The sequence below is a fragment of the Mastomys coucha genome, unplaced genomic scaffold (assembly GCF_008632895.1).
Source record: "Mastomys coucha isolate ucsf_1 unplaced genomic scaffold, UCSF_Mcou_1 pScaffold21, whole genome shotgun sequence".
Taxonomy (NCBI): Eukaryota; Metazoa; Chordata; class Mammalia; order Rodentia; family Muridae; genus Mastomys; species Mastomys coucha.
This window is the reverse complement of record NW_022196904.1, coordinates 36263404-36283289: the sequence shown is the minus strand read 5'-3', so window position 1 is coordinate 36283289 and position 19886 is coordinate 36263404. Positions and strand designations below refer to the sequence as shown.

General features: G+C 45.8%; 2 protein-coding genes across 12 annotated transcripts in view; one reads left to right on the top strand and one right to left on the bottom strand.

The window, feature by feature from the left end:
- Vrk3 (VRK serine/threonine kinase 3) overlaps positions 1 to 3127 on the bottom strand; it is a 32050-nt gene extending 28923 nt beyond the window's left edge. For 2 of the 7 annotated variants that reach the window (XM_031386442.1, XM_031386447.1), the window contains exon 1: positions 2891 to 3022. The gene's annotated coding sequence lies outside the window, so the exon portion shown is untranslated. The other 5 variants (XM_031386446.1, XM_031386450.1, XM_031386445.1 and 2 more) reach the window with 5 other exon arrangements.
- On the top strand, positions 2774 to 19704 carry Znf473 (zinc finger protein 473). Of its 5 annotated transcripts, none has more exons than XM_031386438.1 (5): positions 2774 to 3159; positions 9395 to 9571; positions 12188 to 12320; positions 14585 to 14677; positions 16960 to 19704. In XM_031386438.1, the coding sequence occupies exons 2-5, from the start codon at positions 9512 to 9514 to the stop codon at positions 19500 to 19502; spliced, it is 2829 nt and encodes a 942-aa protein (XP_031242298.1). In that variant the 5' UTR covers positions 2774 to 3159; positions 9395 to 9511; the 3' UTR covers positions 19503 to 19704. The 5 variants fall into 5 exon arrangements, with proteins under 5 accessions (XP_031242298.1, XP_031242301.1, XP_031242297.1 ...); XM_031386441.1 differs by lacking the exon at positions 2774 to 3159 and adding an exon at positions 3170 to 3334 and having other exon boundaries at positions 14588 to 14677; XM_031386437.1 differs by lacking the exon at positions 2774 to 3159 and adding an exon at positions 3170 to 3334.
- Positions 19705 to 19886: the final 182 nt, after the last annotated feature.

Genomic DNA, 19886 nt, shown 5'->3' with positions numbered 1-19886 from the left:
AAAAAAAAAAAAAAAAGAAAGCAAGCTGAGCAAGCCAGGGGGAAGCAAGCCAGTAAGGAACATCCCTCCATGGCCTCTGCAATCAGCTCCTGCTTCTTGACCTGCTTGAGTTCCAGTCCTGACTTCTTTGTGATGAACAGCAGGGGGAAGTGTAAGCTGAATAAGCCTTTTCCTCCCCAACTTGCTTCTTGTTCATGATGTTTGTGCAGGAATAGAAACCCTGACTAAGACACCAGCACAACCTGGTACCGACTTATACAGTCAACATATTGGCTTTTTAGCTTCAGGTCAGAATAGTTTTGTGGGTTCCCATGTGGAAGCAGATGCTCAGCATGGACCTGAGCCAGGCAATAGCAGGCTTTTAGCCAGGTAGCCTTTGTCTCTTCCAGCCCATCACCAGCCTAGACTGTCATCTCTCCCTCTTCTACTGCAGTCACGTCCTAACTACAATGACCATCAGCCTCTACATCTTGTCACCATGGTTTGTTAACAAAACAGTGGTCATAATGATCTATTTACAGGCAGTTTTGAGGGTAGGCTGATGTCTCAGGGATTTAGAATGCCCTGTTCTTACAGAGGACCAAGATTCAGTCTCCAACACCCCAGCCTGGTGGATGGCTCACATCATCAATAACCTCAGCTCCAGGGGATCGGACACCCTCTTCTGGCACCTGCAAATACATGCCACATACACAAACAGGGTCCATGACTAGCGCCACACGATCTCTGATGGTGATAAACAGCCACAGTCCTGTTGGTGAGCCGTCAGAAAATAAGTTCAGGCAGGTAAGCATGGGCTGAATTGCAATGTGAATTGCAAGCAGAGAAAGCCTCTCATTTTCTAAGACATTCTGGATGCAAACATGTGGGGAAGGCACCATAGAAACATACTATACAATTGACTACATTTTCTCTCTGGCACCTCAACCAACATTAGAATGTAAACTAGTTGTGCAGAATTTAAAAATATCCATCTTTATGACCTTTAATTTTGTGTTCATGTGTGTCTGCATGTGGGTATGTGTAGAAGGTCTTTGATACTTTTTCTTTTTTTCTTGTTTTTTTTTTTTTTTTTTTTTTTTTTTTTTTTTTTTTTGGTTTTTCGAGACAGGGTGGTCTTTGCTACTTTGTGAGTTCTTTTTCCCAGCCTTTATCTCCACTTCCCATTTCTTGTTCTTTTTCTTTTTAATTATTTCTTTATTTTATTTATTAAGTACACTGTAGGGTGGTGGTGGTGCACACCTTTAGTCCCAGCACTTGGGAGGCAGAGGCAGGTGGATTTCTGAGTTCAAGGCCAGCCTGGTCTACAGAGTGAGTTCCAGGACAGCCAAGGCTACACAGAGAAACCCTGTCTCAAAAAAAAAAAAAAAAGTACACTGTAGCTGTCTTCAGAGGCACCAGAAGAGGGCGTCAGATCTCATTACAGGTGGTTGTGAGCCACCATGTGGTTTCTGGGATTTGAACTCATGACCTTCAGAAGACCAACCAGTGCTCTTACTCACTGAGCCATCTCACTAGCCTCCCCTCCCAATTTCACCCCCTATCCCTAGATAGGAGAGAAAGAACTACACAGAGAGACAGAGAACTCTGAATCTTAATTTCTTCTTTGAGCACAACTACTAACAAACTGCAAACACCCCCAGACAACTCTCATTGTCCCCAGTTGAGGCCCTAGCATTTATAAACCCTCTGAGAAGTTCCCAGAATTCTAAACATCACACATTTGTAGAAACTATCTGCAGCTGGCAAAATCATCATTTGCTGGAGCCCAAGGCAAAGCTTAGTCAGCTGCTGAGAAGTCGCCCTACAGTCCCACACCTGGGACTAAAACAAAAGCATATTCTTATATTTCTGTGTTTTTTAAAGAAATGAAAATTCCAGAATTTTCACTACAGATATGTGCATGTGAATCCATGTGAATGCCAATGCCCTGATTCCCTAGAACTGGGGTTACAGGCAGTCATAAATTGGGAACCAACTTGAGTCCTCCAGAAGAGAGTAAGCACTCAAAATATTGAGCCAACTCTCCAGTCCTTAGGCAGGGTTTAATTTTTTTTTTTTTAAGACAGTGTTTCAAGTAGCCTAGGCTGACCTTGAAGTTTTGATCCTCCGGCATTTGGAACTCCCAAATGCAGAGCTTACACAAGCATACGTCCAGCTTTAATTAAACTGAGTTGTCTGTAGTCCATGCTGGGCTGTCCTGGAATTCACTATTTTCCGAAATCCTCCTGACTCGGCTTCCCAAGTGCTAGAACATCACTGAGCGTTTATAGGTACTCCTGGGGGAGGTGGCAGTTCAGGTATATAATACAATAAGTGGTCTGTTGCGCAGACCCTTGCACACAGTAAGTGCTCTAAACTAAGGGATCTGAGTGCTGAGGTTGCACAATCACTTTAGGCTGATACTCGTTTGTTTTTATTATGCACCCATTTTTTTTTTTTACTTCATTTACCCTACTTATGAACATCAGCTTAGTACCATAGGTATGCTCCATGCTCCAAGAACGCAACACAGCAGAGGACCAAAGGCTAAACTCCTCCACAAGCGCAGGACTGACATTTCCCTAAGTAACAGAGAACTGCACTTGGGCCCCACAATCCGAAAGAAACCAGGGATGAGAATGACGCACCCACAGAGGCGGAGCATCTGCCACTCCTCAAGGCTCCGCCCAACGCTCCGGGGCAAAACAGTGCAAGTGGGTGCTTCCTCCCCCGCCCGCCTCCACCTCCGAACCCCAGCCTCGGTTGGCCTCCGCCTTCCTCAGGCGGTGACGTCACAGGCTTCCCGGCAGAGCGCCTCCTCATCACTGTCCTTGAAAAAAAGCCTGGGTGTCGGGGTTTCTCACGGCGCGGACGCTCGCTCCGACCCGGAGCAGAAACTTGGACTCACCTTTTCAGTTGCCCAGCAGAAACTTCCGGGGAGGAAGAGCGAAGGAGGGGCTGCGCGCGCATCCTCCGTTCCGCTGGCGCTGACAACAGCGTGCAGACGCGGCCTACTTCCTCTAACTGGGCATCGCGACGCGCTATACCCTGCTGGAAACTCCATTTCCCAGAAGTCCGAGCGACGCGCCTGATTATTCCATCCCCCCCAACCCCCAATTGCTCACCGTTATTTATTCGGCCTTCTCTGGAGCCCGTTTTCCTCCTACTGCGCATGTGGTAATCTGACACCAATCGTGATGAAATACGCGATCGCCACCAATCAAAGGCCGAGCTGTCACTTCTAAACTCTCCTTGCTTCTGTGCCCTATCTGTAATCTCAGTTTTGCCTTCAGACTGTATCTGTGACAACTCACTGTCACCTCCTAACGGAATTTTTTTGGGGGTGTAGAAGGTGAAAATAGTCCTACAACAGGGTAGTGGACTATCCAACCCTGATGTCACTTGGTCTTGAGTCTGTTTCCTCTGCACGTCCTAGACGGTTCGGTGGGTGGAGACCGCAGGTGGTGGGTCCCAGAATGTGGCGCGGAGGTACCTGGGTGGGATACCTTTGAGGAGAAGTTCCTGGAACCGGAACTTCCTCTGAGGAATGTCTCCCAGTACTGGGAGGTGCTCTGAGGGAGCCTTCCTGGTGAGGAGTTGGGTTTCCTCGGGATCCCGGGCTCGGCTGCCAGCCATGCTGAGTTAAGGAGACTAAGCCCGGCTAAGCCCTCCTGGGCTTAGTCCTCTGTGGCAGGGGTGGGAGGCCCTGATGGAGACCTGAACCCTTGCGTGCTCCCAGTCTGGCTTAGGCCTGGCTCTCAAGCAGGGCTTTCCTCTCGCAACCAGCTGTGAGGGGAGTGTTGTTTGTTTGCTAAGGTTTATTTTATATGTATACAAGTGTGCCTGAAAGTCTGTACACCACCTGTGGACAGGAACTGTGGAGGTTAGAAGAGGGCTTTGGATCTCCTTAGAACTGGACGTAGGTGTGAGGTGCCATGTGGGTGTTGGGAGTCAAATCTCGGTCTTCCTGAAGATCAGCAATGGCTCTTAATCCAGAATCTTTGATAACAAAATACAAAGTATTCCTTAAAGCAAACAAAAAGGGATAAGGAACCCAGGTTCAATTCCCAATACCTACATGGTGGCCTAGAGACATCTGTGGCTACAGTTTCAGGGGTATCAGACCCCCTCTTTGGCCTCTGAAGGTGCTAGGTGTACACACATAGCACTTTGAAGCAGTCATAAACAAACAGAAAAATTAAGAATATTTGTATCTATTCTTTGAACATCTCAACTATATACTGTTATATTTTATAAAAAAAGACGGGCCAGGCAGTGGTGGCACAAGCCCTTAATCCCAGCACTTGGGAGGCAGAGGCTGGTAGATTTCTGAGTTCGAGGCCAGCCTGGTCTACAGCGTGAGTTCCAGGACAGCCAGGGCTATACAGAGAAACCTTGTCTCAAACAAACAAACAAAAAGACAGGGAAGCCGGAGATATGTTTGTAGGGTGAAGTATGGTGGGGGAAAATGGGTTGCTTCTGTGGGCCCATGTGAGGCATCCATTCCCTCTGAGGTATCAGCCACACTGGGTATAGTATAGAATAGAGTTTATTTAGGGCATGGGAAGGGGAGTTGAGAAGGTAGTAGAGACAGAGATAGGTAAGGAGAGAGAGTAGAGGAGTAGAGGCTGGCTATGAACACATGTAGAGAGGGAGAAGGGGAATGGAGAGAGAAGGGACCAAAATGGAAGAGAATTAGTGGGGGGCAAGCAGCCCCTTTTATAGTGAGTCGAGCATACCTGGCTGTTGCCAAGTACTGTGGGGTGGAGCCTAGAAGAAATGCTAATATTCCTCTGTTTGGCTTAATTTAAAAAAGGAAAAATTAGAAAGAGGCAATGGTGAAGCAGGAATAGGGTCGTCATGATCTTTAGCTACTTCCTGATGACCTTGGGGCAATGTGTCTCTGGAAAGCTTAAAAGGATGGGGATGGGGATGTTGGTGCAATCTTAGGAGAGTTGGCTGTTTCCTTGCTGCCCAGCGTCTGTGGAACCATCTGTGGATAGATAGGAAGGAGCAGGTCCAGTAGAAGTGTCTGTAATTGTGAGAGAAAATTGGAGCATCTGTGGGTTGCTTCTATGGAGCTGTCTTGTGTATAGATTTTGAGTAAATGCCCAGACTTGGCAAGATGCTAAAGCACACACACACACAGAGTAGAGAATAAAGTTAAGTATGCTTTGGAGGAAAAAATTAGGTCTTTGTAGTACAGGTCTTTGTGGTACAGGTTGAGAGGAGTCCCAACCCCAGGAACAGGAGAGGATTCCTACCCTCTGGAATGGGTAGCAAGTGAGAACTAAGACTATTGATTGGCAGGTGTACTTACCTGGATGGAGTCTATTTGATCCATGAGAAGTAGATTGGAGTGGGTTTCCTGTAGTTTATAAATTTATAAAAGAGATAAATTTGTTAATAGCATGAATTGTTTTTAAAATGAGCTTAGGGGTGCTTGCTTCAGCAGCACATATACTAAAAAAAAAAAAAAGATGAGCTTAGGGAAAACAAAAGCTTTTTGTGGAGCAAAAGGAGCAAGAAGAGATTTTTTTTTTCTGTCTAGGAGACTGAAAAAAATACATATATATATACACACATATAGATATATACACACACACATACATATATATATATATATATATACACATATATACATTAAAATGAGAAACAATCTTAAGTCTATAGTTAGAAGACAACCAAGGAAACTTATATTTGAACTTATGATTATGAAAGTGGATCATATAGTAGAATGTTTTATTAGGGTTATGTTGATTTATAAGAACTCTATTGGTTAATGTTAGGACAATGGCATAGCAAGAAGAGGAAATCTGAAGCATTTAGTCATTGGAAACTGAGTTTAGATAAGGAAGTAACAGAAGGTTACATCTGTGAAAGGTTACATCTGAACTTTTTTATCTTTATTGTGAAGTCTGTGAGCAAGGAAAACCTATTTGACTTTGATAAGAGATCTGGCAGTCTTAGCTAGTTAACAAATTGACTAATGAGTTAATATAGTGGTGGATTACCTTAAAGTAAGGGGTTAAGTCTCTTTTCTAGCTATCAAGCTTAGCTGTCAATGTACTCAGAAATCTGGGAAGAATAAATTACAATCTAGGTGTCATGTATTAATTAAAATGACAGAGGTTAGTCTATAATCCAAAAAGTTCACAGGTTCCTGTGGTCTCCATGGCAACTTGGGCAGAGTCAGTCTGGTTGTCAGGCCCAGAAGACAGCTTTTTTCCTGTGGAGTAAATATATGTGAAATGAGAAATGACCCACCCTGACTTAAGCAATATGAGACATTTGATTCTTAGGGTATCTTGTTTGTCCACAGTGTAGACCAATCCCTGGCAGTGGGCAGGGCAAAGATGTGGTGTTTTTCAGTGGTTACCATACCACAATCCAGCAGTCTTGTCACTGTGTCCATTATCTTTTCAGAGACCCTGGGGGGGGGTGTTACTGTAGGGCTTTCAGAGTCTCTGTCATAAGCATACATTTAGCAGATTTCTGTATTTAAGGCAGTGCTCTTTAACCTTCTGCTATTTAGAAATCTTAGGCTTAATCGGGCAGGGGTGGCACATGCCTTTAAACCCAGCACTTGGGAGGCAGAGGCATGCAGATTTCTGAGTTCGAGGCCAACCTGGTCTACAGAGTGAGTTCCAGGACAGCCAGGGATACACAGAGAAACTCTGTCCCAGAAAACCAAAAAAAAAAAAAAAAAAAAAAAAAAAAAAAAAAAAAAGAAAGAAAGAAAGAAAAGAAAAAAAAAGAAAGTAATCTCAGCCTTAGTGCCATCTTCCTTGAAACTCATGCGCCATGAGTAGCAGAAGAAGTGAATGTGCAGGCTGAAGCGCAAGAGAAGAAAGATGAGGCAGAGGTTCAAGTATAGAACAGAATAGCAGAGACAAGCATTCAGATGAATCTAAGTGGCACAGTGTGGAGGAAGGTGCAGTTCCCGGCCTGGCAGCTTTGATTGAGCAGAGTCCCTGCAAGGGGAGTGGGATGGATAGCTGTGGAAAGGTGGAGAGGCTGCACAAGCAAGTGGGGCGTGGTGAGAGCTAGTGCTTGAAGTAATGTTCCTTTTGTTGGTTTTTTGAGACAGTGTTTCTCTGTGTAGCCCTGGCTATCCTGGAATTCACGCTGTATAACAGGTTAGCCTCGAATTCAGAAATCCAGCTGCCTCTGCCTCCCAAGTGCTGGGATTAAAGGCGTCCGCCACCACTGCCCAGCTGAAATGATGTTCTTGTCTAGCAACTCTGCTCAGGCGGTGTGAAAGAGCTTGCACATGTGCCAGGATGCACTGGACAGTGGAGTTGATCAAGCAGGGGCTAAGAGAGAGCTGAGGATAATTAGGCAGCAGATGTGGGGCAGCTTGGCAGAGCAGAGTCCTGGGCAGAGCATGAGAGTGTGAGAGGGAGATTGGTGTGGGAGGGACAGATGGACTGAGCCATCTCGCTAGCCCCAAAAGATACAGAATTTTTTAAAGATGTATTTATTTATTTAATGTATACTGTATCTATACAGATGGTTGTGAGCCTTCTTGTGGTTGTTGGGAATTAAATTTTTCTTTTTTTCTTTTTTTTAAAGATGTATTTATTTACTTATTATATGTAAGTACACTGTAACTGTCTTCAGACACCCCAGAAGAGGGCATCAGATCTCATTATGGATGGTTGTGAGCCACCATGTGGTTGCTGGGATTTGAACTCAGGATCTTTGGAAGAGCAGTCAGTGCTTTTAACCGTTGAGCCATCTCTCCAGCTCTGGGAATTGAATTTTTCAAACCTCTGCTTGCTCTGGTCAACCCTGCACACTCCAGTTGGCCCCTGCTCGCTCTGGTTAACCCAGCTTGATCTGGTCAGCCCTGCTTGTTCCTGTCAACTCTGCTCCCTCAGTCCCTGCTAGCTCAGGCCCAAAGATTATTATGCATAAGTACAATGTAGCTGTCTTCAGAGACACCAGAAGAGGGCATCAGATCTCATTATAGGTGTTTGTGAGCCACCATGTGGTTGCTGGGATTTGAACTCAGGACCTACGGAAGAGCAATCAGTGCTCTTACCCGCTGAACCATCTTGCCAGCCCCGAGGTACAGAATTTTTAAAAACTATTATTTTAGTGAATCTGACTGGATCTGTGAATGGAAAATACGTTGTTTTTATTACTATTGGTTATGGCTTAAGGAAAATACAGGTAGTATAGAAACAGCAGTTATCCAGGCAGAATAGGGAGATTAATTCACCTGCCCCAAATTCTACAGAATATAATCAGAACTCCCAGCAACATTGTTTGAACTCATTCAGCTAGATACTGCTTCTGCCAATAATTTTTTACTTTTTTTGTTTTGGATTTTTGTTTTTTGAAATTGATTTGTGTGAGAGTTTTGCTTACATGTATGTATGTGTACCAAATGTATGCCTAACACCCAAAAAAGTCAGAAGAGGACATTTAATTTCCTGGATGGTTGTGAGCCACCCCATGGATGCTGGAAACCAAATCTCAGCCCTCTGAAAGAGTCACGGTGTTCTTAACCAGTAAGCTGTCTTTCCAGGCTGGTCTTTGATAGACTTGGTGACGAAGATATAGGCCAGATTAGACCAAATTAAAAGTAGGTAAAGTCAGGTTTATTAGGAGGCAGCTCTGGAGTGGCATCACAGATATCACAGGTAGAGGTCAGTGAAGTCACACAGTCAGGTTAAAGCAATGGGGGTTTAAAGAGCTTAGAGGAGGAGTGATGCTGTGCTAGCTTGGAGCTAGGATTGTGTCCATATATGGTCAAAATGGGCGGGCACTCATGGATAGGTTAGTAGAAACTCATGGGTGGGAGGGTGAGGGGAGGGTGGCGGGGGGGGGGGTAGGACAAGGGGTGATGACATGTTAGCTTGGAGTTTTCTCTGAAGGATGGCAGGATTGAGGGAAGGAGGGCAGATGGGGTTTCTCTGCTTATGCAGGGAATGAGCAGGGGTTCCAGCTTGTCTTGAACTTAGATCTGCCTGCTTTTCCTTCCCAAGTGCTGGGATTAGGGTGTATGCCACTATGCCCAACCCACTTTTTGTTGTTAAACACAGTCTTGGTATGTGTTCCTGAGTGATCTTAACCTGGAAATCTTTCTGCCTCAGCCTCCCTAGAGTTGGGCAGGCATGCACTACGATGGTCAGCTTTCAACAAATATTTTAAAAGAATGCCCTCTATACCAGCAGACCAGCAGACCAGCACACCAACACTATGCTGCTGCTGACTGGACAGTGAGCAGGATTGAAGGGTCTGAGGAGAACTTCCTTGCCAGATCTCAATGTGTGTGTGTGTGTGTGTGTGTGTGTGTGTGTGTGTAAAATGGTTGTGAAGTTGTACTACAGGTTCTGAAGCATGATGGAATTTTAGGGATGGAATAGTTTCAGTAAATATAATTATCATTTGATCCCCACAGCAAGCTCCTGTTGGGACTTATTCTACTACTTGTGATATTTTGGAGACACATTCAGCATGAACAGGAAGTCAGCCATGGAAGGATGGGAGACTTTCTGCAGCTCTGCTAGCAGGGACCATGGAGAGGGAAGAGGAAGAGCTTAAAAGAGGTCACTGGAATCAGGCAGCAATGGCTAAGGCAAGTTGAAGTCTCTTTGAATCACTCCTAAAGGAAAACCAGCATTCCTTTGATTTGGGCTCACTGTGACTCACAAGCAGTCTTTGGGGATGGGGAATGGCTTAAGATAGGATCTCACTTTGTAGCTCAGGATGGCCTTGAATTCATACTTTATACTTCAGTCTCTTAGTTTACAGGAAATACCTGGGGCAGAGAGGCAGCCTGATGGCACCCAAAGTAAACAAGTGTTACTTCCAGAATATAGGGCCTTTAGTCAGTGTGCCTGTGAAGAAAGAATGGCTCCTTGGTTCTCCTATGTTTGAATACATGGTCTCAGGTTAGTGGAACTATTGAGAAAGGATTAGGAGGTGTGGCCCTGTTGAAGAAGGTGTATCAGGACAGGCTTTGAGATTTTAAAAACTTTCCACCATCCCCAGTATGCTCTGTGACTCTTGCTTAAGGTTTGAGATGTGAACTCTCTGCTGTGGCTGCCAGCATGCCTTCACTCCACCATGACAGATACTAACCCTTTGGAACAGTAAATCCAATTATATGTTTTCTTTTGTAGGTTGTCTTGGTAATGGTTTTGTTTTGTAGGTTATCATGGCAGTAGAAAAGGAACTTAGAGAGCATAGAAGAATGGAGTACAGTCAGACTAGATGCCTGTTTGCCATATAATCCAGATGCAGGGCATAAACCTTCTTAAATTTGTTTTTATAAACACCATCTAGTACCTCTAGAGCAGTGCTTCTCAGGCTTCCTAAGGCTGTGACCCTTTTTTTTTTTTTCCGAGACAAGTTTCTCTGTGTAGCCCTGGCTGTCCTGGAACTCACCCTGTAGACCAGGCTGGCCTCGAACTCAGAAATCTGCCTGTCTCTGCCTCCCAAGTGCTAGGATTAAAAGCATGTGCCACCACTGCCCGGCAGGCTGTGACCCTTTAATAAAATTCCTCGGGCTGGAGAGAGGGCTCAGTGGTTAAGAGCACTGACTGCTCTTCAGAAGGTCCTGAGTTCAAATCCCAGCAACCACATGATGGCTCACAACCATCCGTAATGAGATCTGACCTCTTCTGGGGTGTCTGAAGACAGCTACAGGGTACTTAGATACAATACTAAATAAAACTATAAAAAATAAAATAAAATAAATCTTTTATAAAAAAAATAAAAAAAATAAAATAAAATTCCTCATGTGGTGACCCCAGCCATAAAGTTATTTTCATTATTACTTCATAATTGTAATTTTTCTACCCTTATGAATCATAGTGTAAGTATCTGGATTTCTCAGGGTCTTGAGTGGGTCATTTAACCCCCAGAGGGGTTGCAACCCACAGGGTGAAAACCATTGTTTTATATAAATTTTAAAGATTAAGTTTTATTTACTTTGTGTACTTTGCCTGTATGTATGTATGTGTAACACATGTGTGTCTGGTGCCTTCATAGGTCAGAAGGGCTCTACCTCGGACAGTTGTGAGCCACTATGTGGGTGTGGGGATCCAAACATGGCTCCTCTGCAAGAGCAGTTATGTTCTCAATCACTGGGCTATAAATTCAGCTTCAGATCTATACAGTTTTAATTTTAGGTGGTTGATGTTTTTGAGACAGGGTTTCACTGTGCACCCCTGGCTAACTTGGAATTTACTATGTAGACCAGGTAGGTCTTGAGGTCATAGAGCTCCACCTGCCTCTGCCTGAAGTGCTGGGATTAAAGGTGTGTGCCACTGTTCCCAGCGTGTATGTAGACTTCAAATATGGGACAGATATTCAGAGGTGCTTTTTAAAATTTTTATTATAAATGATTACACAGCTGGGCAAGGGATATATATAGAGCAGACACAGTCACAGGAACTCAAACATAGCACAGTGTAGACAGATCCAGCCCCACACTCTTGGATTATAATAGTCTGGTTGCCTCATTCCTCACATCTATCCACTGGTGTTGTGGTATCTGAGGAGTTATATTAACGTGGGAGTATTCACAGGTGAAGTGGTGTTACCTGACTGCTGGGTCCATATGTTTGTATTTCTACTTGCTTCTATGTTTGAAAATTTCTATAAAGAACACAAAGCCAAGTGTGGTGGCTTTTACTTTGTAATCTCAGCACCCAAGAGGTCCAGCCTGAGTTACAAAGTAAGACCATGCCTCTAAACAACAAGAACAACAAAAACTTCAAAAATCTTTTTTTTTTGGCCAGGCATCGCACACACCTTTAATACCAGCACTCAATAGGCAGAGGCAAGTGGATCTCTGCGAGTGCTGGGATAACCAGGGCTGCCTGGAAACTCTTGTCTTGAAAAACAACAACGAAAAATTATTATTATTATTATTATTATTATTATTATTATTTTACTTTTTTTGAGACATGATCTCTCTACATGGCCCTGGTTGTCCTGGAACTTTCTGGGTAGACAAAGCTGGCCTTGAACTCCCAGAGATTGATGTGGCTCTACCTCCCAAGTGCTGAGATTAAAGGCAATGCCCCCACAATTGGCTCCTTAAAATCTTACACTAACAAGTAGATGAACTTTAGGGTTGGCAGACCTGGGTCTCATGCTCCTGGTGTGACCTGATTTTTGCCCTAGTCAGGCTTGCTGGAGCTCATGGCAGCCCCTGAATGACTGACAGTGTGCTTCATTTCAGGACTTTGTGACCCTCCAGGATGTCGCCATAGATTTCACCTTGGAAGACTGGGAAGACCTGGAGTCAGAGCTGGACCAGAGAGACCTGTTCTGGGATGTGTCACTCAACAACTACCAGGACATTTTCTCATTTAGTAAGTGTCATCCTGATCCGGGGTCCTAGTCGCTGCCCTGCTTTGTGCCGTGTCACCCAAAGGATGCTGTCCTGGTGCTTGGGCTGGCAGTGCTGTCATCTAGAACACAGTGCTCAGGACACCTGCTGTGGTCCCTGCATGGCTTCTTGCATATCCCCTCCCTTTCCTGCTTATACCTGTAGAGCTTATCCTTCAGCATGTGGTTCAGGATCCTGTGGTTCCTTCACAGCTCAGCCCCATTAGAACACACTGTCCTCACTAAGCCTGGATTCTCTTGTGGCTCCAACATAGTCTAACTTCTTGTTGTGTCATCTGGAATAGGAGCTTTCTGGGGTGAGGACTGGTGATCTGTTCTCTTCACTTCGTATTCCAGTCCTCTCTGTGGATCCTGACGAGCACTGTTCAGCTATGGAAGTGACTGTGCTTAAGCCCACCCTGTGCTTAGTGAAGTCTACAGTGCTCTCCTGCTCAGCTCCCCAGTTAGTCCCCTCTTGGCCAGGTATTCTGAAAAAGAACTTCAGAAAGGAAGAGCCCTCCCAGCTGTGCTTCCCCAGGAGCACCCGAGCTTAGTGATTACTTAGGAATACTCAGAGAGCTGTGGTCAGACTCAACAGCTGTGATTCACTGTAGTGGAAGAACATAGCATAGGTTGCAAGAATGTGAGCTTGCAGAGCCTTCGCTGAAGTCACATGGATGCTCTCCGAGTCTCCAGCAATGGTAGGATTGCTGGCTAGTTTCATGTCAACTTGAGACAAGCTGGAGTCATTAGGAAGAGGGAACCTCAGTTGAGAAATTCTCCTACCAGGCAAAAGTGTAGTACATTTTCTTAATTAATTATTGGTATGGGAGGGCCCAGCTCACCATGGTTGGTGTCACTCACTCCTGGGCTAGTGGTCTTGGGTGCTATAAGACAGCAGGGTGAGGCAGCCATGAGAGCAAGCTAGTATGCACCACTTCTTCATGGCGTCTGCATTAGTTTTTGTCTCTAGGTTGCTGCCTTTTCTCAGTGATGAAATGTAATCTAAGTTGACCAGAGTTACTAGCTAAAATAAGCCCTTTCTTCCCAGGTTGCTTTGGTCATGGTGTCTTATCAACGGCAGTAGAAACCCTACTAAGTCAGGAAGTGAGCCGATGCTTGTTCATGGAGCCCTTCTTCCTAAGTCTCAGAAAGAAAGCAGGACTTGAGTGTGAACATGCCGGTATAGGCACATTCCCAAAATTCAGCTGTGCTAGCATGACTCTTTAGTGGGGCAGCCAAGACTTCCAGATCCACTGTCTAGATAGCAGCCTCACATAAGAAGGCAGAGGCCTCTACTCCAGATGTTAGTAATCAAGTTATGTGGGATGATCAAAGAAAGATGAAATAAGCCAGGCGGTGGTGGCACACGCCTTTAGTCCCAGCACTTAGGAGGCAGAGGCAGGCAGATTTCTGAGTTCGAGGCCAGCCTGGTCTACAGAGTGAGTACCAGGACAGCCAGGACTACCCAGAGAAACCCTGTCTCGAAAAACCAAAAAAAAAAAAAAAAGATGAAATAAGGTCTTGCAGGCAACAGGGAGATCCAGCCTCTGATGGATTAAATCCCAAACAGCTATGCAGAAGCGTAATTATTGGTTGTTACACAACTTTTATTTTTAGGGAAAGATTTCAGTCCTTATTGTGCACTGTTTGCAATACTCGATAATGCAAGATGTTCTGGGTTTGCCAGAGGCATCTGTGACTAAAGTCATGCAGAGGCTATAAAGCTCCTTCAGAAAACAACCCTATAAATCACAGAGAGCAACCCCTCTTCTCTGCAGGGATTTCTTTGAGTGCTTTCAGAAAACAACTACTTCATTCTAATGTTTACCCCAGATACAATGACTGCTAATTTTCCCACTCTTCCAGCGCACATGTGTGTGGCTTCCATGCAGCAGAGCTCCCATCTCTACCACCCACCTCATTCTCACTACCTCTCTCTGATGCTTCCAGGCTTCATTTTCCAGGAAGTAACAGAATGCCTGATCCCAAAAGATAAACAGAGTGAAAGCAGCATGCTGTGGGCCCCTCCCCCATGGGATTTGATCACTTGTCTTACCTGCTGCCTGGTGTGCAGTGACAGAAGCAACTCTGGAGGTCATCTGTGTCTTTCAGGTCTTAGCCCACAGTAAGAAGTGCATTGACCCTGACTCCTACACAGATGTGAGGATGTATAGGCCAGAGAGTTCCTGCTTAGCATTTAGATGCCTTCTGTATATTCACTGACACTCGGATTGTTCTTTCTCAGCAGACGCTCTGCAACCCAGCCTGATTTCCCAGCCAGATGTCAGGGAAGAGCTGGAAGCTATAGTCAGAGAAGGCCCAGAAGCCACCAGTACTGGTGAGTGGGAGGAGGGGCCTCTACACTCTCCACTGCAAGCCCCAGCTGAGATCCTGCCCCGCCCCTAGCATGTCTGTCTACTGTTTACCATGTTGATGCCCAGCCTCAACCCTTTCCCCATTGTCTTTTGATGTTGCAGAGATGTCCTCGCTTGGCATACCTGTTGTGTCTCTTCCTTTGCCTTCAGAACAGGCACCTTGGTGCCTCTCCAGAGCCTTTTTTACTCCAAGGCTCAATAGGGGATGCTTTCTACCCCCAAGTCAATGTATGCACCCCCATGCCTTGTGGCCTTTGAGCATGTGGACCTCTGGTTTCCGTCTTCTACCTTCTTCCTGGCTCAGGCACAGCCACATTTGGGAGTAAGTCAGGCCATAGCCAAATGCTGTCTGGCACAGCTACTTTCTCATTTCCAATGCCGGGCAGCCATACACTATGTGATGGCCTGATGGAACTATTTGTAGTTGAAGAAGGTGGGGGGGGGGACTATATCGGGGCATAGGAGGCTTCATATGGTATTCCTCTGTCACCATAAGGAAGACTCAGAACCAGAGACCACAGGTCTAGCTTCACCCATCTGGACAAGCCACAGACCTGCTCCTTGCTTCCTACCTTCTGGGAGGTCATTAATGTGAGCTCTCTGCAGCCTCCTGCTTGTGTTAATGTTCCTTGATGGTGAACAACCTAGGGACATGCTCCCCAGATCTGAGTTCTGTTTCTGCCACTTCATCATATAGCTCATTTCTAAGCATGGACAGCCAAACATTCATGTACACAAATTTATTTGCAGCTTTCCAATAGTAGCAGCTGTGCTGAGCTATCAGACATGCCTTTCTCTGCTGCAACATAGGCCGCTATAAGAAAAGTCCTTAGCTGATTGACCTTTATAATCCCAGGACCCCTTATCATTCATAGCACAAGAGGGCCTGATACTTGTTGGTTGATATTTTCTATGCAGGGGGGAAATCCGAGCAAAGGTCCGGGGAAGAGGAAACTGGAGACCAGTGTAGGCTGAGAGCAGCCTAGTGGCAGTGGAGGGCAAGAGATAGCTTTGAAAGCTGCTGTTTGTAAGGGTCATGGCCAAGGCCAAGAGACACTGAACAATCTCTGAGATGCTCAATGGATGGGGAGCCACCACACCATAGAAGGCACTGATCTGGAAGATGATGATGATGGTACAGGGTGTTAGGAGAGGGGGCAACAACAGTGTGGAGAGAGTAATGAAAGATCCTAAGAGCATATGCTGTGTGCTCAGGAACATGGGTTAGGTAAGGGCAAAGCTGCCTGTGCCACTTCTTTAACTGTGGAAAATAAGGTGTCCACTTTGGACTCCAGAGGGGCTCACGTGCTCCTGCCTTCAAGGAAGCACACCAAAATTGTAAACTGTCACTATCCTGTGAGAACCTTCTCTGTGTGTGTGTGTGTGTGTGTGTGTGTGTTCCGGTTGACACTGAGGACAGTAGAGGATCCATAGTAGAGTTCATTACCCAAGTTATTCAGTGCCCAGCCTCTGAGAGCATGGGTAGTTGGGGAAGTCTTAGCCTGGGGAAGAGACACTCAGACTAGGTATCAGGTTAGAGGGTGTGTGAGCCCACAGAACCAGTTACAGCACTGAGAGGGAATGACTGTCATGGGCTGTCACATATGCTGTGCTGGGCTGATATGCTGTATTTCTCTTTCCCAGGAAAGATGCTCTGGATGGATGTAATCAGAGAATGTCAGCTCGCTTTAGTAGACAGTTCCCAGGGCTAATGTGGGAGAACAGACAAACAGAAACCAGGGACCAGATTTTTAGTTGCTAATGATGGAAATAGGAAAAGAAGATTGAGACAGTTCCAGGGTGGTCTGAAAGAAATTAGTGCCTGAGTCAAGGTAAGGTATTGGCCCTGGGTTCTAGGATAGAGGACTGGATACATGTGAAAGATATCCCTGTCATCAGGGACCCAGGATGTCTTGAGTAAGATTTTGATACTGTGTGGTATAGAGGAAGGAGGAGAAAGGAAGGTGGCATGCCTGCGAGATGTTTTGGTGACCTTGGTTTCACGATTATGATGATCACAGCCAAGGCTCTCATTCTCTGCCGAATCCTTGCAGGCTCTCAGCTCCCTGTGTGACCACCCGAGCTTTCCATTGCTTACCTCCTGCCATTTGCAGCCGGAACATCACTGACAGACACAGACCCACCACACCTTTCTCATGGCTGTTCTCAGGCCACACATGGTTGTCCCAAGGCCCAGGGAACAGAGGCATTTGTACCCCACCACTCCCCCCTCTCTCTCTTCCAGAAGCTCCTGAGACCAGTAACTCTCCTTTGCACAGTGGCTTCTCGGAAGACGACTTCTCCCAGGTTCTAGAGGTGTTTCCCAGTGAGGAGCTCAACTTTGAAGCCTGTATAGGTGAGAATTGGTTAGATGGTCTTCTAGGAGACCCAGAAAGCCTTCTAAGACCTAACATCAGCAACAAAGAAAGCCTCACAGATCATAGGAGTCATGAGCCCAAGAGTGGCCGCAGTCCTGAGCCTCTTCCTTGTACAAGAGAGGGTGCTGTGATGTCTGATATGCCTGAGAAGAACCTTACTCCAGTGATGCTGAAGGGATCCAGGAGTAGCCTGAGCCAGCAGAACTCTGTCCAGGGACACGAGAAGCTATATATGTGTAGTGAGTGTGGGAAAAGCTTCAGCCAGAGTTACCACCTCATCCAGCACTGGACTATCCACGCCAGCGGGGAGCCTCCTGCATGGCAAAAGCAGCAGCAAGGTCTCAGCCAGGGTGCTCACCTTCTCACAGGTCCAGGGACTCAAGCAAGCTACGAATCCTACGTGTGTCAGGAGTGCGGAAAAAGGTTTAGTCAGAATATGTACCTCCAGTGGCATCAGAAAATTCACACTGGAGACAAACTTTGTAAAACTCAAAGTGACAACCTAGAAAAGCCCTCTAAGAGTCTGAGTGGTAAGCCAGGAAAACAGCTTATGAGTAAAGGCACTGACTCAGCACAACTGGGTAACATGCAAAGTTGGGACCAAGAAAAACCACCTACTAATAAAAGTAGTGACCAAGAAAAATTGCATAAGAGTCAGCCTGGTGACAGTCCATCCGTTCTTCATCCAGAACCTATTAACCATCAGAAAACTCCTACAAATGCTAAGTGCTTCAGATGTAAGAAGTGTGGGAAGACATTCAGTCGGGCCTTTTACCTAGCTGAACACCAGAGAGCCCACACTCGGAGACTCTACGAATGCACTTCATGCCCTGCAGTCTTGTACTTAAGGAAGCAGTTCTTCCAACATCGCAAAACACATTTTTCCAGAACCGTCTTTGAGTGTCAGGAATGCCGAAAGGTCTTTAATAGGAGGCCATCACTCATTAAGCACCAGGCTGTTCATACAGGAGAGAAGCCATACAAGTGTAATGACTGTGGTAAAGCTTTCAACCACTCAACCACCCTGAAGATCCACCAGAGGATTCACAGCGGAGAGAAGGCTTACAAATGCAGGGAGTGTGGGAAGGCCTTCCGTCGTAGAACAGACCTTACTGAGCATCAGCGAGTGCACTCGGGCTTCAAACCCCACCAGTGTCCCGTGTGTGCCAGGAGTTTTAGCCGACCCTCACACTTGATTCAACACCAGCTGAGTCATGCTGCAGAAAGGCTCTTTAGCTGTGCTAAATGCAAGGAGACCTTTGGCCATAAAGAACAGCTAGAGCGGCACTATAAAATCCACACCATCGAGTGCTTGTATGAATGTAAGCATTGTGGAGAACACTTCATTTGCAGGTCAACTCTGAAATGCCATCAGAGCATACACATCAGAGAAAATATAAGCGAGAAAATTTTGGGTCAGAACTCGCAGCACACTGAAAAATGCTTTAAGAATACCAAGTGTGGACAAGCCTTTGACCACAGCAAGTATCTAGGGCAACATGAGAAGATTCATACCCATGTGACATCCTGTGAGCGTAACCCATGTGGAAAAACCTGTGACCAGAGTATGCAGCTCATTTGCCATCAGAGTATCTGTGCTGGTATAAAACCAAATGAATGCCCCGAGCCTGAGAAATGCATGCATAACACCTCTGTCAGTGAGCACCAACCTTCACAAAGTGAGCAATCCTTTAAGTGTAACATATGCAACAGGACCTTCAAACAGAGTGCCCACCTTTCAAAACATCAGTTGATTCACATTAGAGAGAAACCCTTTAAATGCAATGAATGTGACAGAGCCTTCAAGCAGAGGAACTACCTCATTCAGCACCAGAAAAGCCATACTGCAGAGAAGCACTTTGAGTGTAGTGAGTGTGGAAAAACATTTCGTCAGAAATCATGCCTTTCTAAGCATCAGAAAATCCACTCAGGGGAGAAGCCCTTTAGATGTGGTGAGTGTGGGAAAGCCTTCCGTGTCGGTTCCCAGCTCATCCGGCACCAGAGAACTCACACTGGGGAGAAGCCGTATGTCTGTCAGGAATGTGGGAAAGCCTTCAGCCAGAGCTCATGCCTTACTCTTCACCTTAGAATTCACACTGGGGAGAAGCCATACACATGTAGCACATGTGGGAAAACCTTTGCTCAGAAAGCAAATCAGAGGAAGCACGAGCGGATTCACAGCGGTGAAAAGCCTTACGCCTGTGATGTGTGTGGGAAAGCCTTTGGCTTCAGCACCCATCTCAGGCAACACCAGAGAATTCACACCAAGGAGAAACCATATTGTCCAGACTGTCATAAAGCCTTCCACAGCTGCTCTGCTCTGAGCAAACATCAGAAACTTCACACTTGTAAAGTAGCAAGTAATACTGCCGAGAGCCGCTTGGTTACAGTGACGTCTCATAACTTCTAAAGGCCTTCGTTTAAAGCCAGCCATTGAGACCAACACATTGCAAACCTCTGCTCCCCATAAATCCTAATGAAAATCGATGAGGCAGATTGTATCAGACACATTCCGTCTAGACCAGTGGTTCTCAACTTTCCAGATGCTGCAACCTTTTAATTCAGTTCCTCATGCTGTGGTGACCTCCAACCATAAAATCATTTTGTTGCTACCTCATACCTCTAATTTTGTTTCTGTTATGAATTGTAATGTGAAGTTTTCCAGTGGTCTCAGGAGATCCCCATGAAAGGGTCTTTCCACTCACTCACAAAGGGGTCAAGACCCACAGGTTAAGCCAGGCAATGGTGGTGCATGCCTTTAATCCTAGCACTTGGGAGGCAGAGGCAGGCGGAT